Raw genomic sequence first — 27,935 nt, forward strand, 5'->3', positions numbered from 1 at the left:
CAAAGACACCCCCCCTGGGGCCTCACCGGGGTGCCAGAGGGCTGCACAGCACGTGTTCCACATTCCCGTAGCAGCCTCGGGTGAAGGGGTTGACACCCCCTCGGAACTTCCCTGTCACCTGTGGACATGGGACCCGTTAGCCAGCCTGGCCAGCCAGGGTCCAGGCCAAGGCAGGCAGGAGTATGGGTTGGCGGGGTGGGGGGGGGTAGTCGGGGTCCCCCTACCCCCGCCAGGTGGGCTGGAGTGCTCCCCACCAGGTCTGTATCTGCAGGAGCCATAGAATGTGGGGCTGAGGCACCGGTGGGGGGTGGGGGGTGGAAAGGAATGGGGCAGGTGTGTCCCATGCTCCCTGCCCCTGGGCTTCCTATGCCATGGCCTCCCACCACCTTGCCTCAACTCCACCTCCCTACAACCCCCCACCATCACAAGTGCCTGTTCAGCCCTCTCATCCCACAGAGAGCCCTCAAACCCTTTCCAGGTCACCCCACCCAGGATCTGTACCTGCTCGTTGGTGGTGCGTCCCCGAGTAACCAGTACCACATGGAAGCCAGTGAGGCCGATGACAGGGATAAAGAAGAGGCCGGCCACACACATGACAGCCATGCTGGCCTGTTAAGGCCAATGGCCGGCCGTGGGTGAGGACACAGAGCAGGAACCTGTGGACATGTGCCCCCCCTTCCTCTGTCATACCACTCTGGGGGGGGCTCCCTGCCACCCCTGTATCTCAGTCTCCTGGGTGAGACGCTCCACCCGCTGCACCCCCACCATGGTCAGGCCAAGGATACGTGATGGTGGTGTGGGTGGCCCCCAGCCCCTCCGAGTGGTTCAGCACGTAGACCAAGCCAAAGGCCACAACGCCCACCATGTGTGCACTGAGTGACAGCAGAAACAGGAAAAAGTAGCGGTAGTTGCGACGCCCAATGCAGTTGTTGACCCAGGGGCAGTGGTGGTCAAAGTCCTGAGCAGGAACAGTATGTCAGGGTACGGGGGGAGGGGGGGGATGATAGGAATGGGTGGGAGGGGAGGGGCAAGGAGGGGAAGGGAGGGTGGGACAGTCACCTCCACACAGTTGTCACAGACGCTGCAGTGGGAGCATCGCGGCGGGCGGTAGAAGTGGCAGGTGGCACACCACTTCATCCGGACCTGGATGCCCCGCACGTCCACGTTCTTGTACAAGGGGGCCCGGAAGTCATCCTCCTTGTCCTCATCCTCATCCGCTGAGGGGGGAGAGGTGGGTGAGAGAAGGCAGCAGGAAAGTGTCTCCTCCTCCTGCCCACCCACAGGACCCCTCCCACAGCCACGCCCCTGTCAGCCACTCACACTCAAGCCAGAGCCAAGAGATGAGTAACCCCAGCACAGGGCCCTACCTCGGGGGAAGACGCCAGGGTCCATGAAGGTGGCCATGCTGAAATTGGCCAGGACAAAGAGAAAGATGATGCCATTGTAGACTGGGATGGCTGGTGACACAGCTCTTGTCAACCATGGACACCTGTGGTGAATGGCAAGGCAGGGCCTTGGGATGATTCACGCGGGAGATGAGGGGAGGCCACCCTGCACCAAGGAGTTTGACGGGGCCATGTGGTGTGCAGCCTGAGCCTGTGAGGTCACCCGGCCAGCTGGCAGACTGAGCATCAGCCTGCCTTTAATATATATATTTATTTTTTACTTTAATGAGAGATGTATCAAGAGAGAGCTCAGAGCACTACTCAGCTCTGGCTGATGGTGGTACCAATGATTGAATCTGGGGCCTCAGAGTATAATCACGATGCCATCTCCCCTCCCTACTCTCTCTCTATTAAAAAAAAAAAGTATTATCTTTATTGGATAGAGACAACCAGAAATCTAGAGGGAAAGGGGGAGATGGGGAGATAGAGAAGGAGAGAGACAGAGAGACACCTGTAGCACTGCTTCACCACTCGTGAAGCTCCCCACCTGCAGGTGGGGATCAGGGGCTTGCACATTGTAAGGTGACTATTTAATTAGGTGCACCACCACCTGGCCCCCCTTCCTCCACTCTCCACCATCAGATAACAATGTGTAGGATATTCAGGCTCTGACCCCCAAGGTGAGGAATCTAAGGCCCAGAGATGCTCATGGGATCCCCAGCCTGCCATTTTCCTAGCCTCCCCTGCCCTGGTAGAATGAAGACTGGCTGCAGGAACCCAGGACAGGAAATCAGCCAATTCTGTTCAAGTGCCACAGCAGACAGAGGGCAGTGACCCTTATGGCAGCTCAGGCCAGCCTGGGGCATTGCTCAGACTTGTCTCTAGTCTAGTGGGGCTCCTTGCCAGGGAAGTTCTGGGGGCAAAGGGGGACCCAGTTCTTGGTTAATTCATGACATGATGCCCTTCCTCTCTGAAGAACCAGGTCTCAGGGCCCTGGGCACAGTCCCACCCAACTAGTCAATTCTTTATCTTTTGTCACCTTGTGATAGCAAGGCATGTGCACTCATATGGCAGCACAGTACTTGCAGACTCTAGAGAAGCTTAGCATTATATGGCAGCACAATACTTGCAGACTCTAGAGAAGCTTAGCATTATGTGGTCCGGGAGGTCCTGAGTTCAATCCCCAGCAGCACATGATGCACCAGAGTGATGTCTGGTGCTCCCCGCCTCACCTCCCCTATCTTTCTCACTAATAAATAAAATCTTGAAAAGAAAAATAAAGCTCAGCACTAAATTCCAAGGCTACTCCTCTTCCCAGGCTCCTGTTCCCATGTAAAGATCCTGCACACCTCCCTAGTGGGTCTCTTTCATAGCAGCCTTTCAGTTCTTGTAGGACCTGATCAGGGGTACCCTGCCCTGAACCAACATCAGGCCCCTGAGTGCCCACTCAGCCCCTGTGAGGCCACAGTGACCTCAGAATCCCTGTCTCTTCCACTAGCGAGTACTCCCCTCCCTGTACCCAGGTCTTCCACGGAGCTGGGGGTGGGGGGCTGGTGGAGATCTCCTGCCACCACAGCCCTGACTGTGAGGACGAGACAGGTGTGGCCTGCTGAGCAGTGGCCATGACCCTGCCTGCTGCCCCGGCATTAGGCCATGCTGGCGCACCCATGCCTGCCTTGGCCAGGAGCCAGCCAAGCCAGCCCTGCCACCCCGGCAACCACCTCCATGGCAGCAGAACTACGCTATTTTTAGTGGGAAGCGAGAGGCTATTTAAAGACTCTGCTTCCCACGACAGCACACTCTGGTGGGGTGGGAACTACCAGCTACCCCTTCCTCTTCTCCAGGACCTGCTGTGGAGGTGGACTGGCACCCCGGGGAACACAGGTTCCCTCTGCTGGGGAGGGAGGGCTCAGTAGGCCCAGAGTGCTCCCTGGAGGGCGCCATCCTCACCGCCTGCTGTGGGTGGCACGTGTGTGTGTGTGTGTGTGTGTGTGTGTGTGTGTGTGCAGGTGCAGTGAGGACAGGCTCCCAGGCAGCTCAGCACTGCCCACTTGGAATTTGGGGAGCGGTGAGCCCTCAAGACCCAGTCTAGGCAGTGCAAGCTAGAGTCTTGTGGCCCCTTTTAGAAAAATTGACTATATAACCTGTGCACAGTTATGAAAATGCAGGCCCATAGGGTGGACGGAGTTAGTATAATGCTTCTGCAAAGACTCTCATGCCTGAGGCTACAAGGTCTCAGGTTCAATCCTTCAGTCCCTCATACCACCATAAGCCAGAGCTGAGCAGTGCTCTGGTTAATAAATAAATAAAATAAAAAGCTGAAAATGCAGGGTTCCCATTTGAAAAGAAACAAACAAACAAAAAAACTGAGTAGAAACATAAAGCAGAACTTGGACTGGAGTTGGTGTATTGCACCAAAGTAAAAGACTCTGGGGTGAGGGGGAGGGTTCAGGTCCAGGAACATGATGGCAGAGGAGGACCTAGTGGGGGTGGGGTGGTTAAATGGAAATATGGAGAACTGAGAAATATTACACACGTACAAACTATTGTATCTTACTGTTAACTGTAAACCATTAATTCACACCCCCCCAATAGAGAGAAGAAAAAAAAAAACTTAGCAGAGCAGAAAAGCAAGTGTGGTGGAGCCCTCACACACCTGCACCGTCTGTGCGTCAGTGGAGCAGGCCTGCTCTAGAAAGACAGGGCCCAGAGGGCCTGGGAGTACCTGAGCTGGCTGAGGATGGGCCTCATGTTCACTGCCCCAGCACCACTGCCCACTGCCCATTAGCCTTGGCTGCACCACGCATGCTAGCTTCCCAGCTGCTGGGGGAGAACCACTTCCAGCCCTCCCATAGCACAGACCAGACTCATGTCTGTGGCCACTGAAACCATCACCAGGCAGAGCAGCACTGCCCCTACCCCACCCTGCTGTCCCACCCCCACACAGACCAGAGTTTCCACCCACCTGGGCAGCCTGTACTGTTTGTCCTCCCTAAACGTCAATGACACCCCACCCACCTGCAGGCCCTGTGTGTGGGGGGAGGACATGGGGGCCCTTAACTTTGGGGAGGCAGGCTCTATCTGGGATCTGAGCCACAACCTCTTCTCTGTCCACCATCACCAGTCCCTCAGGCTCAGGCTTGGCTCAGACCCAGGCCTTCTTCCCCCTACCTTCCAAGGCCCAGAACTTGGCCGCCTGCTAAAACATGTGGGTTAAGTAAAGAGAAAGGCAGAAGAGCTCAGGCAGGTAAGTGCACAGACTGCTGTGTGGACCCCACCTTGCAGGTACATGTATGCACACACACTTGGCCTCACCTGTGAGCCCACTCTACAAATATGGATGCACCCATACACGCTCATCCTGTCACACCCACGTGGTGTGTGTGCACAACCACAGGAGCCCGTGTTGACACGCACCAGTGCACACAGGGTAGCACCTGCATCACGGCATCACCTGCAGATGCCTCCCCCCCACACACACACATGTCTGTCTGCGCCCCGTCCCCTCTGACAGCCCACTTGGCCTGGCCCAGGTCCATTCACCCCCTGCCCTCTCGGCAGCCTGAAGCCATGTGGGGACAGTCTGCACTCAATGGCAGTGTTTGGGAATCTGGACAGGCAGCATTACCCAGTCCACTTTGGAGCTGTTGTGGGCTCTGAGAGTACCCTTCTGCCAGAGGGAAGGCACCCCACTCTACAGGGACCAATCCAGGCTGGCCCTGCCACTCCCTGTTGGCCAGACATACTTCAGACCTAGGGGAGGGGCCTGGAGCATCAGATGTGAGGCTCCATCCTCCTCCTCCTGGCCACCCACCCCCTGGCCCATCTCCCCAGCGGCAGGGCCACCACCACTGTGTGCCCCACCCAGGTCAAGGCCCCAAGCCCTGCCTGGGAGGACAGGGAGACACCACCCATTGGGGGGTGGAGGTTCTGCTGGGGTAGCACACTCACCACAGCTAAATGTGGAGCGGAAAATTTTAACTCAGTTACTTTCATTTAAATCAGTTAGAGTTTGAGAGCAGTACTTACCCAAGGGGGCACCCAGAACCAGAATGTCTGCGGGAACTCTGCCCTGGCCAGGTTCGATGCAACTGCTTACCTGACCTCTACAGGTTCATGAGCAGATGGGGAAACTGAGGCTCAAGAGGTCAGGGTGCTCCAGCCACAGGTAGTCAGTCCCATGTGGGTCTGCTCTCCATGGTCTAGGTCAGCCCATCTCCTGCTGCCTCACACGGGTACCCACCCACCCCACACCAGCCCTGGCTCTCTGAATTTCACAGGGTCCCTGGCATTCTATATGGTGACTCCGGGAGGAGAAAAGGGGAGAGACGGAGGCTGAAGCAGGCCTGGCCTGGTGACCCTCTGTCACCTCCCAGCATGTGATCCAGCCTAGTGTTGAGTCACAGTATGAAGAGTTTCTAGTCCCAGAGGTATGTATATAACCTTGCCAGAAACTCAGGAAGACTTTCTGGAAGAGGAGGGCCTCTGGGAACCTGCCCTGTGGCATGAACCCATCCTCACTTTCCAGGCACCCTACCCATATCTCAGTCTCTCCGAGCAACATCTCTGAAAGTCGGGTTGGCCCCACCCAGTCTCCCCAAAGAGAAGACCTGAGGGAGGGATCTTCAGTCCTCTAGGCCCTACCCTGAGTGGACCTTCAGGGGGCAATGCTGGCTTACTGAGTGCAAAGAGGAGATCTGAGGTCACTCAGGGTCCAGTGACATCCAAGATGCATAAACAGAGAGAACAGGAGCCTGGGGGGGGGGAACCCCCAAATCAGGAACAAATGTGTCTGAGTCTGCAGCAAATTTGTGCCTAGCAATAGGGCAGAAAGGTGGGTGCCAGGTGATGGGAGGCCTAAGCAGGACAGTCCCTTTGCCTGGGTTCTGTCCTGCCACAGCTCCTTCTTGCAGGATGAGAGGGCCACAGGGACAGGTACAAGAGACAACCTCCAGGACCCTGAGGGCCAGTGTCCCTGGCCCAGAAGTAAGAGCAGAAGGAAGCCAGGTGAGTCTCAGAGGAAAAGAGATGGGCCAGTTCTATGGGCTAGGGCAGACAGATTCTCATTTCTTAAAAAAAAACAAAACAAAACAAAAAAAAACCACCTTATTTCTAGAGGGCACATAGTACTTTCAAAGTTGAGGAAATGTCCTGATTTGCACTTGGAGAATGAGACATGAAGATGAGTGGGCAAGTGGAGGTCAGTCTTCTGGGACATAGAGCCAAGACCCTCATCATTTCAGGCCAGGAAGAGGAGCAGGACCAGGACCGGACACCTGAGGGGAAGCAGTTCAGCCCACACCTGCTACCCAGCAGCCATGGTATCTGAGTGCTGAGAACACGCCTGCTCAAGCAAGCCAGAAATAAGCCCGTCCACAGGCCTTTTTAAAATAGGCTCTTGGCAGCCTGTGGCGCCCACCCAGCCCCAGCCTCCACAGGCACCCAATGCAGATGCACTGTCTGTCCACGCTGCTCCCACCTTCTTCCTCCTAGCTAAGGGGCCAGGGTCCCAGTCAGCCCAGGCCTCAGGGCTTCTTCAGGAAGGCAGTCATCACCTAAGCTGTGTCTTGGGAAGTTGTGGGTGCCCCCCGCCAACCCCTCCTTGTGTGTGAAGGAGCCCTGGGGCAGGGACAGTGCTCTGTAACCACAAGAGAAGGAGCCACATCCAGAGCCAGCCTGTGCTGAGATCACACATGCTCAGGCCCCAAGGATCTCAGACCCCACAATGGCTAGTGGCCCTAGGCATGGCCTGGATCTTCAGCCTGAGAAGGTCCAGGGGTGGGTGGGTGCAGGGCACTGCCAAGCCAGCATCAGTGGCACCTGAGGGCAGGCACGTGGCAGTCACATCAGGCCACACCTCCTTGGGGACACTTGGCTCTGGTCTGAAGCTGGACAGCATGAGGGGAATCAAGAGTCACTTTGGGGGGGCTGCTTGAAGTTGGGGGGCAGTGCTGGTGGCTCTGGTCACCCCCCCCCCTCACTGTGTAGTCTGCTGGGAGCTGAGGGCTGTCTACCACGCCCCGGGCAGCCAGCTCACATTGCGGGTCAGGGGTCAGCACCCCCATGCAGCACCTGTGGGCACCCTCATTTGAGATGACTGGAGGCACCCCCCCCACACCCTGCACTCACCTGCCCCAGGGGCCTCAGGATGGGCTGAGGATGGTGACTCACCCTGCCCGCAGCCCCGGTGCCCACCACGCACCGCCCCAGCGCTCGGGTCCCCACCTACCCCCCGCTCTGCCCGCTGGCCCCGGGGCCCCGCGACGCTGCGGACTCACGTGAACACGAAGAACAGGGTGCTGGAGCCGACCAGCAGCGCGGCGGCCGTGGCCACCGGGATGTACTTGGCGGGTTTGAGGCGCGTCCCGGGGCTGCGGGGCATCCTGCGCGCCGCGCCGCCGCATCCCTCCCCGGGGCCGGACGGGCGGGGCCGGCCCGGGTCGGGCCGGGGTCGGGCCGGGGTCGGGCGGGGCGGGGCGGCCGGGAGAAGCGCAGGACCCGCGGCGGCGGCGGCGGCGGCTGAGGAGGAGGAAATCCCACCCCCCTGCCGGCGGCAGCGGCGGCAGCGCGGTGATGTCAGCGCGGCCCTTAAGGTGGACCGCGCGGGGGTCTGGCCTCCGCTCAGGGCCCGCCCCACCCCGCCGCGCACGCGCACTGCGTGCCCCACTCCCTGAGGCCGCCTCCCCCGGGGCTGCGCACTCGCTGGGGTCGGGCCGCCGCCCACTCCGTGCAGAACGTGTCCAACCCGAGGGCAGCGCATGAGCACCCAGAGCGGCCCCTATGCGGGTTTCCTACTGGGCCGCTGTGTGCATGAACTTCCCCCCAATCCCTGCCGCGCTGTGCCTAAGGGGCAGCTCCATGCAGACCCTTCTCATCTGGAAACACTTCCTTACAAGCCTCCCCCACAGCCCCAATGCAGGAGCACTAGGGCTTACTCCAGCTTATCGCTCTGCTGGATAGAACAAAATCTGGGGCTTCAAGGTCCCTCCAAGCCCAGGCCCCATGCTGTTGGATGGAGGCTGAGGACTGGAATGGGAGGGGGGTGCGACGCAGGGGCGCCAGGAAACCCCTTTCAGGCGCGCTGCCAGGGATAGGCTCTTGGACCGGTGCTTCCAGCAGGAAATCCCACCCGGAGGGAGCTCGGGCACTGCCGCTTAAGGTGGAGCCATGTCCTCAGCGGGGCTTGGGAGCAGTTGTTGGGTGGCACCTGTCAGAGAAAGGAACTTGAACCAAGCTCCAGAGCCTGGTCCATGGGGGCCAACAAAGGTTTCTAGCCTCAGCTAGCCCCCCCCCAAGGCTTTCCACTCTGTAAAGAGCTTTAAGCCCTTCTTCAGGTGGGGGATCTTCCCCCAAACCTGGGCATCTGCTCATTTTGGTTTTTAAATATTAACCAGAACACTATGTAGCTGATTTATAGTAGTGCAAGGAATTGAAACTAATTTCAGCGCCTCAGGCATCCAAGTCTTTTGCATAACCACTTTACTATCTCCCCCGCCCTTATTTTATCTTTTAAAAATATATATCCCCTTTTGTTGTCCTTGTTTTATTGTTGTAGTTATTATTGTTGTCGTTGTTGTTGGATAGGACAGAGAGAAATGGAGAGAGGAGGGGAAGACAGAGAGGGGAAGAGAAAGACACCTGCTGACCTGCTTCACCGCTTGTGAAGCGACCCTCGCCCCTGCAGCTGGGGAGCTGGTGGCTTGAACTGAGATCCTCACGCCAGTCCTTGCATTTTGTGCCATCTGCGCTTAACCCGCTGCGCTACTATCAATCTTTTTATTTATTATTGGATAGAGACAGAGAAACTGAAAGGGGAGGGGGAACAGAGATAGGGAGACATCTGCAGCCCTGCTTCACCACTGCAAGTGGAAACCAGGGTCCTTGAACTCAGGTCCTTGCACACTGTAATCTGAGCGTCACTGCCTAGCCCCCTTATTTTAAATGAGAAATAGATACGGGGGGGCTGGGCGGTAGTGCAGCGGGTTAAACGCACATGGCGCAAAGCATAAGGACCGGCTTAAGAATCCCGGTTCTGAGCCCCTGGCTCCCCACCTACAGGGGGGTTCCTTCACAGGTAGTGAAGTAGGTCTGCAGATGTCTTTCTCTCCCCTTCTGTCTTCCCCTCCTCTCTCCATTTCTCTCTGTCCTACCTAACAACAACGACAGCAATAACAATAACTATGATAAACAAGGACAACAAAAGGGGGGAGAAGTGGGGGAGATGGCCTCCAGGAGCAGTGGATTCATAGTGCAGGCACCAAGCCCCAGCGATAAGTCCTGGAGGCAAAGAAAAAAAAGAAAGATACAGAGATACCATCTCTACTCTCTAATCTGGCAGGGGATTGAACCTGGGAACTCAGAGCCTTAAGCACAGGTCTTTCTCAAATAACCACTATGCACCTACTCCTTTATGGCTAGAACCCTTGGTGGGTGATCTAGCCATCACCTCCTTGGACCTTTCTGCTACAGGAAATGGGAACTTATGGTCTAGTGGTCCTCTCTTTGCCCAGGAAGAAATAGGGTCTGATACTGCAGGACTCAGCACAAAGGGCAGCAAATAGAACAGACACCTCACTACCTGCTGAGTTGCCACAGCCCTCAGGTGAACACAGGGTTCCAGCATCCTCAGAGGCCTCCAGAGCTAGGGACACTTAAGTACCCTTACTTGTGCTCTTCTACAGCCCAGCAGAGGCTCCAGAAAGCGCAGGCCCCAGGAGCAGCAGGATCAGTGGAGTAAATCAAAATGGGAAGGGCATTAGTCAGGTTCCTGCAGGCTGCCTAGGCAGGGAATTCCAATGTTGGCCAGGCTACAGCAGCCTCAACCAAGCAAACTCGAATGGGAAGGTCATTCCATCCTCAGTACTGTTGGTATCTCCATTCAGACTCCCTAAAGCTTGCTCCCTTGTGCTACAGAGGCTCACATGGAATCGCATTGGCTGGGGTCTCCCTGTCTGCAGTGTCACCAAGTCACTTTTTTCCCTAAATTGCCACCAGAGTTATTGCTGGGTTTCAGTGCACTACAAATCCACTGCTCCTGGTGGCCATTTTTTTCCTTTTTGTAATAGGGCAGCAAGGGATACCTGCATACTGAAGTGTCCCCATGCAGGTGGGGAGCAGGAGCTTGAACCCAGATCCTTGTGCACAGTAATGTGTGGGCTCAACTGGAAGCATGGATCCGGCAAGTCATATCTTTAAATGCACCAGGGGCCACAACTTGGCTGTTGTCCCAACTGCAATTTACAGCATCATAGTTGCAACTCCATCAAGGTAGTTGAGGAATACAAGCTTTAACCTCCTTCCTTGTCACTGTACCAGTGCCAACTTGGAAGAGAACAGCAGCAGACCTGTGCCTTGCAAAAGGGTTAAGACTGCCAGAATATGACAAAGACAGCAAATGACATCTATAGTTTGACTTTTTAAAAAAGATTTAAAAAATATATTTATTCCCTATTGTAGTTATTATTGTTGTTGTCATTGTTGGATAGGAGAGAAATGGAGGAGGGGAAGACAGAGAGGGGGAGAGAAAGATAGACACCTGCAGACCTGCTTCACCACCTGTGAAGCAAGTGACTCCCTTATGCTGGTCCTTGCGCCTTGCGCCACCTGCGCTTAACTCGCAGCGCTACTGCCAGATTCCCCTTTAGTTTGACTTTTAAACCAGACTTCTCTTCCAGACAGCCAGATAGGCCATTGTCAAGTGCCTCTTGTCGGTGTCAGTGGCCAACACTCAGGGAGACAAACGTCCACTCCAGAGTCAGGCCCTAACTTGCTTCTCTTCTGCTAAATGGCTCCTTAGTTTTGATGGTCTTCAGGGACACATTACCCTGGAGAGGACCGTGCACTTTTTTTTAAAGATTTATTTCATGAAGTAGAAAAAAAGATTTTCACAAGAGGGAAGCCAGCACTATGCCAACACAAGCAGCGATGGGGATCAAGCTGGGTACTACAGGCATAGAAGTCCCAGTTTACCAGCTGAGCTGTTTCCCTGGCCAGTGTTGGGGAGGGGTGGGACAGGAGACAGATCACCTGACAAAGCGCACTCTTTACCATGTATTAGGATCCAGGTTTGAGCCTCAGCACATAGAATACCTGTACCAAGGGACACTTTTTTCTTTTTGGGGAAAAAAAAAAATTAAGATTTTGTTTATTAATGAGAAAGGAGGAGTAAAAACTAGACATCACTACTGGTACATGTGCCGGGGACTGAACTCAGGACCTCATGGTTGAGGATCCAATGCTTTATCCACTGAGCCACCACCCAGACCACAGGGGACACTTCTTTATAAAAAGTTAAAAATGCAAAAAGACTCATGCATGAGGCTTCAAAGTTCCAGGTTCATCCCCTACCACAAGCCAAAGCTGAGCAGTGCTCTGGTAAAAATAAAGTTAAACAAACAAACAAAACTGAGACTGTTTATGTGGTGGAGACAACCAAAGCATCACCTGAGAATTCAAAGCTGTATCCACTGCATTTCCTCCCAAGCCACAGGGGGAAGCTTCTTGCAGTCTTATCTCCCCCAACCCTATTTGAAACTCAAAATTGAAAGAAACCTGGTTTACAAGGTAGCCTACCCAAATGGCACTAATTCATTCACTTTCTTGAAATGCCCTTTATTTACAGAGCTATTGCATATGCTGTTCATTTCCAACCAGGTGGAAATGTAACAGGATGGTCTTCTTCCAAAGGTGGGAGCCAGGTATCCAACAAGGACTGTGGAGCCAACCCCACCTGCACACTAAGCAGTCTAGACAGGCTCATGACAGGTGGCTTTTCTCTCCACTGGGCCAGACAGACTGATCATAGCTAAAGGCTGACCACAGATGGCCTCAGCCAAAGTCTAGACACATGCCTTCAGGTACCAGGTCTTTCTCACCCCCACTCCCCCCAGACCAGCCAAAAATCTAGCCCCTCCTTACCACAGGCAAAGTAGTTTAGGTCCCAACAAAGCAGGGACACTCAGCACTAGTTTCCTCCGATCATGTCTGCGCTCAGATGCACTATGGCACCAGAGGACCCAAAGTCCACAGCAGGAAGGTGCCTGGGACCCCACAGCTCCAAGTGTAACAGTAGGGCTGGAGCTGGAGCCAACCCAAAGTAGAAACCCCTGACCTGTAACTGAGGTTCCCGGCGACACCCCAAAGCAAGCAGGAACCCACGATGCTCTCAGAACAAGGTCGGCGCACACACAGGGCCTGCCTTCCACGCAGGTTTCAAATGTGTTGTTTATTCACTAATTCTTATGACTATAAATGTTTCCACTATGGAAAAGAAAGTTAGCACAGTACATTTTCATGACTGGGGAATGATTTTCTGTAGTCATCTTCAATAGGGCAAAAACTTAGAAAACAACCTGAATTGTTGGAATTCAGTTCTTTATATAAAGCCCTTGTAAAAACAAAACAATAAAAATAAAACCAAAAAAAAAAGAAAAAGAGGGGCAGGGCAAATTTTTAAAAAAGAAAAAGGAAAAGAAAGGAAGGGAAAGAAAACAAGGGAAGACGACTTATTGCTTCTCCTCCTCAGCTTTCTCCTTGTTCTCTTCTGGTTCCTTGGTCTCCTCCTTCACTGACAGAGCTTCAAGTTTTTCCACCACTTTCTCAGCATTATCATTTCCGCCCCCTACAAGAACAGCAGAGACCCCATGAGAGTGGGAAGCACCACCCAGGTCAAGCATATGTGCACCCCCCCCCCAGTGACTGTGTGGCACATACCCCACAGGGCAGGGCATTCCCAGGCACCCTAGTAAACATGCTCACGCACTCAGGCCACCAGTACGTCTTGCTACAGCACCACTCGCAGGCCCCAAGGAAGTAGGTAACCATGATGAACCCTGGAAGCCGGCTTTTAGTTGGGCCTTATGACCTGGCTGTGAGGCCAGACCAGTCAGCACATGCCCAAGCACCAACTCACTCCCCAAGAAATACCACCTTGTCCCCCGGCAACTGTATTGCCATGTCAAGATGACTGCAGCGCCTGGAGTGTTACTGTGGCAGACAGAAAAAGCACCCGCCTGGGGCTGCAGCCGGGTGCAGAGTGAGTCTGCGAGGGATGTCTCTGATCACGAGCAACATATTACCTTTCTTTTCTCTTTCTTCAATCTCTTTCCTGCATTCTTCAAACTTTGTTTTGAATTTCAGTGCATCTACGGGGAAAAAAAGAAAAAGAAAAAAGGGGAAGAGAGACTTCATAAGACCTCCAGTAGTGAGGAAACACATCCTGCCTTCTGAGGCACCAGGATTCACTGACTCTGAGGCTGGTAGCTGTGCCAGGCAACTTTCACCATCTAAATCCATTAACAGTTTAGATAGAGGAGCAAATTGTCTTCAGGTAACCAAGAGGCAAGGACCAATCACTGTTCACCACCAGGGTTTGAATGAACTGTAAGACAGGGCCTGCTGCCCAAGCAAAGATGAGGTCCACTTGGTAACCGACCATCGACCACAAGAGCAATTGGAAAGACCACAATACCCACATTTTCTCCTAAGTCCACCCAGTGACCTTTTGATAATCCAGGCTTACAGTGAAGGGGTGTCAGCCTCAGAAGAGCCCCTAGGAACACAAGACATGCTGTCCTGGCTATGCAGAATAGCAGAACCTCTGAGTTTAAGAGGGAAACGGACTACTTGGGCTTCTGAGCATATGGTCCAAATGCATCAAGATTTATTATTATTTTTTATAATTATCTTTGAGAAAATATTTTCTAACACTGTTTTCACTGGCATTACAGTGATTTATAGGAAATAGATATATTTGGCCATTTAAATGACTAACTTACTTTTTCTAGTATATACTTGTCTAGTACCAGGTTCAGTTTCCAAAAGCCTGGGTATTCCTTAAGTGTTAAGAAAGAAGGCGGTGTAAGAATCCCAGTTTGAGCCCCCGGCTCCCCACCTGCAGGGGAGTCGCTTCACAGACAGTGAAGCAGGTCTGCAGGTGTCTTATCTTTCTCTCCCCATCTTCCCCTCCTCTCTGCATTTCTCTGTCCTATCTAACAATGAAGACATCAATAACAACAACAACAATAAAAATAACAAGGGCAACAAAAGGGAAAATAAGTATTTTTTTTTAAAAAAGAACAAATAAAGGGTGCTAGCTTCAGCAGCACGTATGCTAAAATTGGAACGATACAGAGAAGATTAGCATTGCCCCTGCACAAGGATGACACGCAAATTCATGAAACGTTCCATTAAAAAAAAAAAAAAAAAAAAGACAAAAGGTATCTCTGTTAGGAGCTGACTTTTGGGGAAGCAACCAAGTGTAGAGCCTGACTGGTCAAGGGAACCAGTCATGAAACCAAAACACTGACCTTCCAGTCCCAAAATCATAGACCTCAAGGGAAAGAAGGGCTGTAAATTGAGTTTTCAACTGCCAATAAATGAATTAATCACACCCATATCAAGAAGCTTCCATAGAAGTCCTTTAAAAAAGTAAATTCAAGGGCGGGGGAGACAGCATAATGGTTATGCAAACAGACTTTCATGCCTGAGGCTCCTAAGTCCCAGGTTCAATCCCCCGCACCACCATAAGCCTGAGCTGAGCAGTGCTCTGGTGTTTCTCTCTCTCTCCTCTCTCTTCATCTCTCTCAAAAATAAAATTAATTAAAAAAAAAAAAGTAAATTCAAGGGAGTCGGGTGGTAGCGCAGCGGGTTAAGCACATGTGGTGCGAAGTGCAAGGACCGGTGTAAGGATCCCAGTTTGAACCCAGGCCCCCCATCTCCAGTCTCTTCACAGGCGGTGAAGCAGGTCTGCAGGTGTCTTTCTCTCCCCATCTGTCTTCCCCTCCTCTCTCCATTTTTCTCTATCCTATCTAACAACGACGATATCTACAACAACAATAAAAAACAAGGGCAACAAAAGAGAAAAGGAAAAAAAGTAAATTCAAGTGGTCCAGAAGGTGGCACAGTGGATAAACCATTTGGATTCTCAACCATGAGGTCCTGAGTTCAATCCCCGGCAGCACATGTGACGGCTAGTTCTTTCTCTATGTTTCTCATGAATAAATAAATTCTTTAAAAAAAAAAAAAAAAGTAAATTCAAGGCAGGGGTAGGTAACATAGTGGTTATGCAGAGACTCTCATGCCTGAGTCTCTATAGTCCCAGGTTCAATCCCCTGTACCACCACCGTAATCCAGAGCTATGCTCTGGTAAGAAAAAAGTAAAAAAGTAAATTCAAGAGGGGAATCACACAGTGGTGCACTTAGTTGAGCACACACGTCTCCATGTGCAAAGACACATGTTTGAACCTCCATTCCCCCACCAGCAGGGGTCGCTTCATGGGTGATGAAGCAGGTCAGTGGGTGTCTACCTTTCTACCTTCCTGTGCCCTCTTAATTTCTCTGTCCTGTCAAATAGGAGAAACATGGAGAGAGGAAAAAAAAAAACCACCGGGAACAGTGGATTTGTAGTGGCAGCACTGAACACCACTGATAACCCTGGTGGCAGGGGGATAAAAAAAGCAAAGTCAGAGAGCCTTTGGGTAGGTGAACACATGGGTATTTGAGGACAGCAATGCACCTGGAGAAGCATGGACGTCTGTGCCCTTACCTTACCCTATGTGTCTCTTCCATCTGGCTCTCCTGAGGGTTAGCCTTTGTGATAGATAAGTTAATGATCTAGGGGCCAGGTGGTGGCACACCTGGGTGAGTGCACATGTTACAGTGCACAAGGACCCAGATTCAAGTCCCCAGTCCCCACCTGCAGGGGAAAGCTTCACAAGTGGTGAACCAGGGCTGCAGATGTCAGAGTCTCTGTCTCTCACGCTCTCCCTCTTACCTCCCTCTCAATTTCTGGCTATCTCTATGCAACAAGATAATAAATAAATAAACAAATAAATAACCTAGCGAGTAAGAGAGCTTCCCTGAGTTTTCTATACTGTTCTTACAAAGCAACCTAATGAGGCAGTTGTCCTGGAAAAACCTCTTAACATGTGATAATGAAATCATATGGGGCCACAGGAACTTTCAGTCTGCATACAGCTGGTCAAAAGCCCAGGTGGCTTTGCAACTGGTATCTGAAATGGAAAGCGGTTTTGGGAGGCCAAGCCCTTTACTTGTGGAATCTGAATTCTCCCTAAGCAGCCCTACTGATAACCAAGAATTACTTCTTGATCTGGCAAGGCTGCATAGCTACATCCAGACTGTCTCAGGAAACCCAGTCAACAGGCTTCAGTTGAGAGGATAAAAAATTCCCTTTTGCTTCCCAGTTCTCTCCCCAGTTAACAGCATTTGCCTGCAGTTAAAGCCCAGCACTGTGAAGATGGGGCCATAGCAGGCCCTTTGCTTACTTTCAGCATTTAGGAAGCGGATGGCCAGCAGCTCTGGCTTGGGACACTCATCGGCAAAGTCGGCATGGGTGTTCCAGACCCAAGCACGGTCACTGCCCGCATTCGGCTTCAGCTCCATCATTGGTGTGACTACAGGGAAAAAAGCCAGTGATGATGATGTGACTACCAGAGGTAGCTGACAAGCCCACCACACCACCACCCACCAGCTCACAGATCCTCGACTCCATTTTGGACAAAACAGGTTCACTTTGAGGTATGTCCACCAAACCTAGGCAGAGTCCTGTTAAGAACTGGATGCTATCTAAAACAATGCTCCACAGGTTGGGCGGAGGCACGCCTGGTTGAATGCACACGTTACAATATGCAAAGACAGGGTTCGAGCCCCCAGTCCCCATCTGCAGGGAGAAAGCTTTGTGGGTGGTTAAGCAATGTTGCACATCTCTCTCTCCCTCTCTATCATCTCCATTTCTGGTTGTTACTATCCATTAAATACAAATAATAAAATAAAAATGTCCCATATCCACTTAGACCAAAATAATCCTGAATTTGAGAGAGAACAGGCTGGTCTGCCCCCAGCAAGGGTCTCCAATCTAAACACCCTATTTCCTTGGTTCTAAAGCAGATCTGGAGTTCAAGGCTTAGAAGGCCCCTGGGAAGTAGATGCAGAGGGACAAGTGAGGAAATGGGGCCATGACCTATCAGGGTCTGTACTCAGACCAGGGCAGCCACTCTCCTCAGTCTTGCACTGTCCAGGGAGATAGATGATAGGAGACAAGGCCCCCCAGAAAAGGATACCAAAGACCTCCTGACATGTCTGCACAGAACGGCAAAGAGTTATGGTCAGGGACAAACACTTTTTTTTACATCAATTTCCTCAGTCCCCTTGCAGGCCCAGAACACACTACTGCCTGAACTGAGAGGCCACCCCAATGCTAGCCTGCATGTTGTCACAGAGCACAAAAGAGGCTACTATGTCATCCTGCCGCCACCTGCTCTGCATCACCAAGTCTGCAAACCCACTCACAATCAACACAGAAGAGTGTCCACTTCCTAACAAGGCTCTGGGGGAAGTATCCTGAGTTAGGGAATAGCCACAACAAAGTTTCAAACTAGACTACCAGGGAAGTGGTTCAATGGGGGAGAACAAAGGGTTTGCATGCATGAAGCAGCCTTTAATTCAACCCCAGCACTGCACATGCCAAAGTGATGCTCTGGTTCTCACTCCCACTCTAATAAATCTTTAAAAAAAAAAAAAAAAAAAAAGCACGTTACCAAGTGCAAGGATCTGGGTTCAAGCCCTCAGCCCCCACCTATAGGAGAAAGCTTCACAAGGACTGCTGCAGGTGTCACTGTCTCTAACCCCTCCCCTTTCAATTTCTGCCCTATGTAAATAAATAAATAAATAATTGGGAGGGGAGAGTTGAAAATTGAGCAGAAGCCTGTCCTACTGGACATGCACCACACCCAGAAATGCAGACTCAGCAAAGGAGCCCAAGATGGGTCTGTTTCCTAAGACACACTTGTGGTACTATGAACAGGCCAGCAGCCAAAGAGAAGAATTTTGGGGCAAGGGAGACTTAACAAACTCTTTACAGGCCAAGTCTATGTGCTTTTCTTCAGGCTAGCTCTACTATGCTCATGACAGTCAGGCCTAAAACATCATACCTGGCCTCTAACCACTACCCACCTGCTGTGAAGCCTCCTCTTTCTCCTCTTGTGGCCCAACACAAAGTACTGGAAAACACTGCCCAGGCATTCTAAGTACAAGTGCATAAGCAAAGGGTCCTCACTGCTGCCCCGGTCTGAGCTGGCACCCATGACCCCCAGCCCACGCTGAGGCCCTACCTCCATCCTGTCAGATCAACTCTGCCCAGGCTCCACGCCACATGTGCTTGAAGTTCTGCCGGTCTGCTATGAGCTCAAACAATGAGAAACCTTGTTTCCTGTTTTAAAATGTGCAAGCTTGCCACTCACACAAGTGCTGGGAGGAACAGTGTGCTCCCAGAAAGCACTGGAGACAGCCTGCTCAAGGGGCTGAGCAGAGAAACCACACCCCAGAGGTCACCTACTGTAGTGGTTGGCACAGATTTTCAGGGTCTTGTCCCTCCTCATGAGGAGGCGGATGGTCCCTTTCTCCTTATGCTTGAGGAGCTTGACGTCCCCTGTGCCTCGTTCTTTCCATTCTGGGAGATCATTCTCTGAAGCGAATCGGAATAACTTTGCCCGCCTTCAAGAAAAGCCATGGAGAGCTTAGATACTCAGAGGGTACTGAGTGTCCTATTATTACAGGTACATATCATGTGTCTTCTATGCATTAAACCACAATTCAGAACAGCAAATGAGCCAAACAGTTGAATGAATTTCAAGCTTTTATTTCACAGTCAATTTCCCCAACCAAACGACCTGAACTTTTAGTAAAGAAGTCCCTCTAAGTATGGGGGGGGGGGCAGTACCGAGCCCATAGGGCTGTAGGAACAGCAGTTGCAGGTGAAGGCCAAGGGCCTCACACCTCACCCTGCACTGGGCCTGCCTTTTCCTGACCTCCAGGCCCCAAAGAAGAGACTGCAGGTGTCTGTCAACACTGCCAAGTCTGGCCTACAAGCACATTTTGCTGGCTAGTGTCCCCTCACAATGAGCTCAAGCAAGGCTCCCTCTCTACCAGTGACAAAGAGCCAGGAGTGAGTCCCCCAAACTCAGCCCACCCCCCCCCCAACTAAAGTCTGTTAAGGGAGGTTTCTTGTCCTCTTCACTTTTCTCAGGCAGGGCCCATGTCTAAGACACCAGACCACTTTTCACCCCCATGAAGGCAAGGAAGTCAGTCACACAACACCCCCAGCCAAGTCCTCACTATGGGAGGTGCCACTCCCTGAGAGCAGCAGCATTTCTGGACAGAGCAGACAATCAGTGTCTTCAGAGAGGTACCCACCAACCTCTGGGACCAAAGGAGGACACAAGACTCTCCTTTTGTTATGCATACAAACAGTGGAGGGCGGAGGGTAAATGGCATAATGGTTATGCAAACAGACTCTCATGCCTGAGGTTTTGAAGTCCCAGATTCAAACCCCACCACCACCACCATAAGCTGGAGCTAAATAGTGCTCTGGTAAAAAAAAAAAAAAAAAGGATAAAACATTGCACTCTTAAGCATGAGGTCCTTAGATCAACTGTTGGCAGCTCATGTACCAGAGTGATGCACCAGAGTTCTTTCTCCTATTTCTCTAGTTAATAAATAAAATATTCTTTATTAATGAGACATGGGAGCGAGAAAACAAGTTATCACTCTGGTATATGTGTTGCTGGGGATCAAAGCACACATGACCGTGCATAAAGACATTGGTTCAAGCCCCCGTCCCCATCTGAGTGTCTCCCTTTCTCTCTCCCCATTCCTATCAATTTCTGTCTCTATACAATAAATATGAAGCAAAAAAAAAAAATTTTTTTTTCTTCTCCAGAGCACTCACTGCTCAGCTCTGGTTTATGGTGGCATGCAGATTGAACCTGGGGCCTTGGAGCCTCAGGCATGAGTCTTTTGCATAACCATTAGGCTATTCCTGTCTCCCTAGCTCCAACCATAAAAATCTTAACTTGGATGGAATTTGAGGTAAAGAGAATATGGAGGTCCACGAGCTTGGACAGAGAAAACACTGCAACTATCTTTCTCTAAGGATGTAACTGAACCTAGCACTCCCTGCAACTCCATATAATCAACAGTCCTAATGGGACTGTCACCTTGTCAAAGACACCTCAGCCAACACTGCTTCAAAAAAGCACACACATTTTCTAAGGAGCAATCATGGGAGATAACAGAATTGTCTTCTTTCGTTATTTTCCCCCCACTGCACTGCTCAGCTCTGATTTATGGTGGTGCAGGAGATTGAATCTGAGACTTTGGAGCCTCGGGTATTATAAGGTTCATCATTGCAGCATCATTATGCTATCTACTCCCACCCTTCATTAATAATTCTAAGATTTACCCTGTACCTCCGAGCAAAAAAAAAAAAAAAAAAAAAAGTAAATAAAAATGGCCATGGATGGGGTAGATAGCACAATGGTTATGCCAACAGATTCTGATGCCTATGGTCTGATACCCTGCACCACTTATTCTAAGCCAGTGCTGAGCAGTGGTCAGGGTCTCTTTCATCAAATAAATAAATAAAAATAATTAAAAACTCTGAGACAGACTGCACAAGTGGAAGGGGCTGTGACAGTACTAGTGGCATGGGTAGCTTACACATTGGTTGGTAGGCTGCACCATCATCTTTGGCTCATTGTGGACAGAACATCAGAGAAGGGCAAAACTATTCTATGTGACAACAGCAGCACAACTTTAATTCCCACAATGGATTAGTCTCCACATAATTCGTATTTTTCTCTGGGCTTCCTCCCACCCAATCCCAATACCCTTGGTACATTAGATCAAGACATTTATAAAAAAAACTTTTACACTGAAGGTACCTATTTTTCCAACAGTATCACCTTACTTACATTTTAAAAAGCTCCTCCTCGTCTTCCTCCAGCGTTTTAATTTCTTGCTCAGGAAGAGAGACAATGGGCTCAAATTGGGGGTCGTGGTTGGACTCATCTGCATTCTCAGTGGAAGTGTCATGGTCCTCATGGGTGTCCTATGGAGGAGGAGGTATAGAGTTTGGCACTCACTATTCCCTCCAGTAAATGACTTCACTCCCAAAATAAGAGGTTAGTCCTACAAGCGTTTTCAAGTACACCCAGGCCCACAGAACAAGTGTGTGGAGAAACCAGTCCTCCAAACTCTCTAAAGATGCACAGGCACCAATCAAATCTGTGCAGTGCTAAATGAGGTGGCGTGCTGTCTCTTTGAACCTCGGTTTCCTAATCTGTTAATCGTGGATGAGTCTGCTCAGGGAAGATTAAAGAACTCAAGGGTGGATAGAAAAGAGCCCCGGGGGAAGCGCTACTTTTATAGCAAAAAAGCAACCCTTTGAGGTTTTTACTGTTGGAGAAACATGTGAGCTCTAGCTTGCGACAAGGTAAACAAGTTACTACCAAGCTGCTACTATTTATACGGAGCTCAGTTCTGTCATCACGTTTTTTTTTCTTGCTCTGTACGCTCCAATTGTCACAAGTAAAATCAATCGCGTATGAGGCCCCTCCCCCCAAAAAAATGAATCATCTCTTGTTCAGGTTTTTAAGTTTTACCCAGCACATGGCTCGTTTCCGTGTATCTCTAACACAGACAAACCCAGAGACAGTCATCATCAGACTCAACCCTAGAGGAAGGAGCAGGAGAAAAAAAAAAAAAAAAAAAGCTTTTCGCTGCTTTTCTCGGCTGGACAAACAGGGCTCCGGAGAGGTCAGCTCGCCCAGGGCCAACAAAGCCGCCGCCGCAGAGGCCCGTTGCGGTGCGAGACACAGAGGCTGAGTGAATGAATGGATGAATGGATGGGTAGGTGGGTGGGTGGATGGATGGGTAGATGAATGAATGCGTGCGAATGAATGAGTGCTGCGTAGGCCGCAAGAGAGGTGCGCGCCGTAGGGGTGGGGAGCCGGCTGCGGGTCCCGCGCCCCCGGAGGCCGCTCAAGGGAAGCGGGAACCAGACCCCCCCCAAAGAAAAACGTCCGGGTGGAGGTCCCGGGACCCCGGGCACCGTCCCAAGGTCAAGCGGGCTCACCGTAGCCCCCAGGCCCGCGAACCGCAGCCGGGGAGGCCTAGAGCCCCCACGCCGCGCTCCCCGCAGCTAGGCTCCGCAGGCCTCGAACCCGCAGGCCAGCGGGGGTTGGCGGCGGTGGCGCGGGACGCCCACGTGGCCGCCGGTATCAGGCCTCAGCCCTCGGTCCCCGCCCAGCCCCCGCCCGCGACCGACCGCACCTTGGTGGCCGCCATGGGGGCGCGGCGGCGGCGGCTCGGCTGGCTCGGTCGTTGTTGGCTCCGCGGCCTCTGGGAGGAGGGTCGTAGCTCCTTCTCTCCGCGTCTGGCGCCGGCGCCTGCCGTCCGCCCGCTCTTCCCTCCGCCCCGCGACCCGAACCCCGACCCCTGACCTCGGCGGCGGGAAATGCGCCGCGATTCAAAACCTGTACAGCTTTATTGGCTCAGGCGGCGGACACTCTCATTGTCCAGCCTACCCCGCGCTTCCCGCCAAAATGTCCGCGGCGCATGCTCAGGCACCCCGCAGTTACGGCAGCGTGCACTCCCGGCGGCCCTCGCGCGCATTTCCGCCCCGCGGCCGCGCAAGGCTCTCGAGTTGGCAAAAGAGTATGGGGGTCGGGACGGGCGCGCCGCTATGACGTTGCCGGAAGCCAGAATGATAGAGACGCGCGGCCGGGGCTACGGGCACTGGTCGGCGGGAGAGCGGTGGGCGAGAGGAGCGGCGGGCGCGGGCCCGAGCTCCTGGTGAGCGGGCAGGGCACGTCTTTCCCACTAGCGGGACCTGAGCAGCGAAGGTTCAAGTCCCGCCCCACCCGGTGCGGAGGCCTGTCGCGTCGCGCGCTCCCTGAAGGAGGCCATTGATGTGGCTCTTGAGAGGAAGGGCACTGAAGGACCAGAAGATGAGTGACAAGCTCAACAGCAACGTAAAGCAAAGGGAGATTGGGGGAAAGGGGGGTGGTGGGAGTGGGGGTAGGATGCCCTGAGAAGAAAGCACTAGGATGGGGAATGAGACAGGAGGGAAGGATAGCTGGGAATAGCTCATTTGGACAGTGCGCTGCCTTGCCATGTATGCAACCCAAGTTCGAGCCGGCCCCCAGCTCACTGAAGGAAGCCTAAGCGCTGTGGTCTCCCTATTATCTCTAGACAGGAAGGAAGAGCAGATGGTAAAAATGGCTTACCTGGATAGTGCTCCTGCATTGCCCTATGCGACCAGGTTCGAGTCCAGCCCCCACCGCAATGGAGGAAGCTTTGGTGTTGCAGTTTCTAAATTAATTACCCTTGGATAGAGACAGAAATTAAGAGGGGTGGGGGGAAATAGACACCTATAGCCCTTCCTCACCACTTGTGAAGCTTCCCCCCCCCCGTGGGTGGGACCGGGGGCTTGAACCTGCATCCTAGATGGTGCGTGGTAATTCTATACTTAAGCAGGTGTGCCACTGCCTGGCCCCAATGGTGCTGCAGTTTTTCCCTACCACCCCCTTTATTTTCTATCCTAGAAAAAAAATAAGTCACCCAGAGCAGTAAAGCTCCTAAAGAAAAAGAACTGGGGATATGAACAAAAAGAGATGGGGCTTGATTGTTGATGGGATGTGGAGGGAGGGAGCCTGTTTGGAATCCAGGGTCCAGTCAAGTTAGCCCCTGCCTGTCTCCGTGCAGGATCAGGCCCCTACGGAGGACTGTGGCCAGGAGAGCATAAGTACCCAGATCATCCCTGCCGCCTCAGCCCCACCAGTGGAGAAGGAAGAGGCTGAGGGGACTGGAGCAGGTGCAGAGTCAGGGCCTCAGCCTGGGCTATACAGCTACATCAGGGATGACCTGTTCACCTCTGAGATTTTCAAGCTGGAGCTACAGAATGTGCCACGGCATGCCAGCTTTAGCGACGTCCAGCGTTTCCTGGGACGATTTGGCCTAAAGCCCCATAAAACCAAACTCTTCGGGCAACCTCCCTGTGCCTTTGTGACATTCCGAAATGCCACTGAAAGAGACAAGGCCCTGCGTGTACTGCATGGCGCCCTCTGGAAGGGTCGCCCACTCAAAGTGCGTCTGGCCAGACCCAAGGCTGACCCCATGGCCAGGAAGAGGCAACGGGAGGCTGAGGGTGAGCTGCCAGCCACATGTATCGCTGATGTCGTAACCCCTCTTTGGACGGTGCCCTACTCGGAGCAACTTGAGCGGAAGCAACTGGAGTGCGAGCAGGTGCTGCAGAAACTCGCCAAGTAAGTGTGGACACAGGCCACCCTTTGGCACCCGAGTTCTTTCTGGCAGCTCAGTCCAACCTGTGTGCTGTATCCTTGGGGGAGCTAGCCACTAAGGCGTCTGCTATCATTGGGGACAGTGAGCTCCTAAAAGTGGGATCCAGGTACTAGGAGAGTGGCTGGGGGTGTGGAGGGGCAGTAGGCTAAGGCCAACCCCCCTTGCCCTGCAGGGAAATTGGGACCACCAACCGAGCCCTGCTGCCCTGGCTACTCTCGCAAAGGCACAAGTACAACAAGGCCTGCTGCCCACTTGAGGGGATCAGGCCATCACCCCAGCAGGTCAGGCTTACATGGCATAGTTGTCCACCCTCATTTCCAAACGTGTTTCCATGTTCTATCCCATCTCTCCCCATTTTGCTGGTGTTTGTCATATGACTGCCAATTGTCAGTCTCCCCCCTTGGGCCCCCACAGTGGGACTGTGGCTCTTGATCATTGTGTTTCTCACTGGTGTTTCTATCCCGTGGGAGTGCTGGATGGCCAGGGTATGGTCAGGATGTGTCTCTGCCTCCCTCCATCCTCCCTGCAGACCGAGTACCGTAATAAGTGCGAGTTCCTGGTTGGTGTTGGGGTGGATGGGAAGGACAACACTGTAGGCTGTCGGCTCGGCAAGTACAAGGGCGGGACATGTGCTGTAGCGGCTCCTTTCGATACTGTGCACATCCCTGAGGCCACCAAGCAGGTGGTGAAGGCCTTTCAGGAATTCATCAGGTAAGGACTCGTGAAGGTACCACATCATCCACAGAAGTCCTGAGGTGGTCAGGGAGGAGAGGACCTGGGCCCTGGTCAGGAGGAGCAAGTGGGAACCCTGCTTCCCCCAGTCACAGATGGCTCACAGATGCTAGGACTCAGGACCATTTGTTGCTCCCACAGGTCTACCCCATACTCTGCATACGATCCAGAGACATACTCAGGCCACTGGAAGCAGCTGACTGTGCGCACCAGCCGCCGTGGCCAGGCTATGGCCATTGCCTACTTCCACCCCCAGGTGTCAAGTGAGATTGGCCCATTGGGGAAGGGTGTCCAGATGGAGACCATAACACAACCTAACTAGTCTTCTCTATTGTCTGTTCCAGAAGCTGAGTCCTGAGGAACTGATGGGTCTGAAGGCCTCACTGGCCCAACACTTCATGGCAGGGCCAGGCAAAGACAGTGGGGTGACCTGCCTCTACTTTGTGGAGGAAGGACAGCGGTGAGATGCCTGGGTTTGGGTGAGGTGGGTCCGTCTGTGGGCTGATGAGACTGACAGGCCTGCCCCACCACTCAGGAAGACGCCCAGCCAGGAGGGTCTGCCCCTGGAACATATAGCTGGGGACCAGTGTATCCACGAAGACCTACTGGGGCTGACCTTCCGGATATCTCCTCATGCCTTCTTCCAGGTAGCCCAGAGTCCCTGAGAATCTCTAGTGTATACAGAAGGACTAGCACGTGAGGATGTGACTAGGACAGCTGCACTAGGCGGGGACTAGGGTTTGCCCTGCCAGTTCTGAGTGACAGCATCCAGGCAGGGTATGCTGCAACAGTCTGTCACTAAGTTGATATATAAAAAGCTTTGTGGGGGGGGGGGGTACATGTAGAAGCAGGAGCCAGAGTTGACACCAAGGCCATGAGGTGGGCTCTAGATCAGTACCACTATTGCTGGGGGGGCATGCCAAAAAGAGAATTGGGAAGACGAACCCCCACTGGTGTTTGTTTAAAGCCAGGGGATCAGTGTATGGATTGAGGGGGTAAGCTGAGTTTAGGAAGAGAACTGGGAAGCCGGGGATTGGGACAGGAGGATGGGGGGACATTGTGAAGAGTTGTGGGAAGGCTCATCTGAATGGTGGGGGCCCCTTCAGGTCAACACCCCAGCAGCAGAGGTACTATACACGGTCATTCAGGACTGGGCCCAGCTGGACATGGGAAGCACCGTGATGGATGTATGCTGCGGCACTGGCACCATCGGGTTGGCCCTGGCCCAGGTGAGCCAGCCCACCATTCGTGCACTGCCACCACCCAAATACTCTGATTTAGCCCCTCCAGTGAGAATAAACCTCAGCCTTGTCTTGAATCCACTACTCCCCTTTTCCATGAAACCTCCAGGGGAGAGGGGTGCCGTGAGTTTTTCTTTCCTTTCTTCAGAAGGTGAGAAGAGTCGTGGGTATTGAGTTGTGCCCAGAGGCTGTGGAGGATGCCCGGGTGAATGCTCAGGACAATGGTGAGAACCAGCACCACACCCATAGGGCAGAGCATGGATTGGGTGGCAAATTTCCTGCAAACCTACTGGCACTCACAGGGCCTAAAACTTACTGGCATGAGGGCTGACCCAGGTTCTTGGTCAGCAACTCTTCCCAAGACACTTGTGGGCGCTGACTATAGGTTATGAGGTTGAGCAAGTGCTGCAGAGGTGGGTGTCCTGGGTCTCCTGACACCTGTAACACCACCTTCAGAACTGAGCAACGTGGAGTTCCACTGTGGGCGGGCTGAGGACCTGGTTCCTGCCCTGGTGAGCAGACTGGCTTCCCAGCAGCTTGTGGCCATCCTGGACCCACCCCGTGCTGGCCTACGTAAGCGTAGTTTGGGTACCAGGGGAAGGGGGCTGTGTGGTGGCATACCAGGTCATGCAGACCCAGGCCTGAGGCCTACCATCCCCACTGCCTCCCAGATCAGAGAAGCTTTTGGATGCTTAGCCTTACTCTGTACTTGCTCAGATTCCAAAGTGATCCTGGCTATCCGCAAAGCTGAGAACCTTAAGCGTCTGTTGTATGTTTCCTGCAACCCCCGTGCAGCCATGAGCAACTTTATAGAGTAAGTGTGAGGTGGAGACCCAAGGTGAATCAGGCCCCAGTACTCATCATGTGACTGGCATGTTTTGTTCTCATTACAGCCTTTGCAGGGCCCCTTCTAACAGAGTCAAGGGCACACCCTTCCGACCAGTCAAGGCTGTGGCTGTGGACCTGTTTCCACAGACTCCACATTGTGAGATGCTTATCCTGTTTGAGAGGGTAGAGCACCCTAATGGCATGGGGGTCCAGGCACCCCAGGATCCTCCAGGCCAGCCTCTACTAGGAGCCTCTACTGACACACTGCAAGAAACTGAGGCATCTGCTTAGGTTCCCTGTACAGGAGAAACAGCTCTTCCAGAATAGTGTCATCTGTGTTGTAGAGGCTTCCTAAGTTCTTGTCCCAGGACTGAGACATTGGACACAAAGGACATGAAAGCCAGCTGCCCCATGCAAGCCCAGCTCATTCTTCTAGGTCAAGGGTTTCTACGCTCTGCTACCCTCTTTAGTCTTTACACCAGCTGGATCAAGCAGATCAGAATAAAAGAATGTTTATCTATAGCTGTCTTGTGGTGAGTCACCTAAGCCTTAGGCTGAAGCACACTACTGGCCTCTGAGCACAACCAAG

At 52.6% G+C, this 27,935-nt stretch overlaps 3 protein-coding genes and 2 non-coding genes across 7 annotated transcripts in view; 2 read left to right on the forward strand and 3 right to left on the reverse strand.

Moving 5' to 3' along the window:
- ZDHHC8 (zinc finger DHHC-type palmitoyltransferase 8) overlaps positions 1-8,023 on the reverse strand; it is a 15,315-nt gene extending 7,292 nt beyond the window's left edge. The window contains exons 1-6 of one of the 2 annotated variants that reach the window (XM_016192699.2): positions 7,664-8,023; positions 1,368-1,489; positions 1,060-1,217; positions 786-958; positions 502-604; positions 27-118 (exon numbers count right to left, since the gene is read on the reverse strand). In XM_016192699.2, coding sequence (XP_016048185.1) covers positions 27-118; positions 502-604; positions 786-958; positions 1,060-1,217; positions 1,368-1,489; positions 7,664-7,767 — 752 coding nt within the window. In that variant the 5' untranslated portion in view covers positions 7,768-8,023. The remainder of the gene's footprint in view (positions 1-26; positions 119-501; positions 605-785; positions 959-1,059; positions 1,218-1,367; positions 1,490-7,663) is intronic. The other variant, XM_007533385.3, reaches the window with a different exon arrangement.
- Positions 8,024-12,590: 4,567 nt separating this feature from the next.
- RANBP1 (RAN binding protein 1) lies at positions 12,591-22,796 on the reverse strand. Its single transcript, XM_007533383.3, has 6 exons — positions 22,515-22,796; positions 21,155-21,291; positions 18,739-18,896; positions 16,670-16,798; positions 13,463-13,528; positions 12,591-13,005 (listed from the first exon to the last, which is right to left on the reverse strand). Exons 1-6 carry the CDS (start codon positions 22,527-22,529, stop codon positions 12,890-12,892), a joined length of 621 nt encoding a protein of 206 aa, XP_007533445.1. The 5' UTR covers positions 22,530-22,796; the 3' UTR covers positions 12,591-12,889.
- On the reverse strand, positions 13,311-13,429 carry LOC132542973 (small nucleolar RNA SNORA77). The gene has a single exon (XR_009553944.1). It is a non-coding gene; the product is annotated as a small nucleolar RNA SNORA77 (small nucleolar RNA).
- Positions 14,473-14,579, forward strand: LOC132542713 (U6 spliceosomal RNA). The gene has a single exon (XR_009553685.1). It is a non-coding gene; the product is annotated as a U6 spliceosomal RNA (small nuclear RNA).
- A 144-nt stretch (positions 22,797-22,940) lies between the features above and the next one.
- TRMT2A (tRNA methyltransferase 2 homolog A) lies at positions 22,941-27,868 on the forward strand. Of its 2 annotated transcripts, none has more exons than XR_009550412.1 (12): positions 22,941-23,215; positions 23,949-24,508; positions 24,718-24,826; positions 25,075-25,256; positions 25,419-25,533; positions 25,622-25,737; positions 25,813-25,924; positions 26,384-26,506; positions 26,667-26,742; positions 26,975-27,091; positions 27,190-27,332; positions 27,412-27,550. XR_009550412.1 is itself a non-coding variant. In XM_016192698.2 (12 exons), exons 1-12 carry the CDS (start codon positions 23,153-23,155, stop codon positions 27,635-27,637), a joined length of 1,896 nt encoding a protein of 631 aa, XP_016048184.1. In that variant the 5' UTR covers positions 22,942-23,152; the 3' UTR covers positions 27,638-27,868. The 2 variants fall into 2 exon arrangements, 1 of the variants encoding a protein (XP_016048184.1); XM_016192698.2 differs by having other exon boundaries at positions 22,942-23,215; positions 27,236-27,332; positions 27,412-27,868.
- Positions 27,869-27,935: the final 67 nt, after the last annotated feature.

This window comes from Erinaceus europaeus, chromosome 1, assembly GCF_950295315.1.
Source record: "Erinaceus europaeus chromosome 1, mEriEur2.1, whole genome shotgun sequence".
NCBI lineage: Eukaryota > Metazoa > Chordata > Mammalia > Eulipotyphla > Erinaceidae > Erinaceus > Erinaceus europaeus.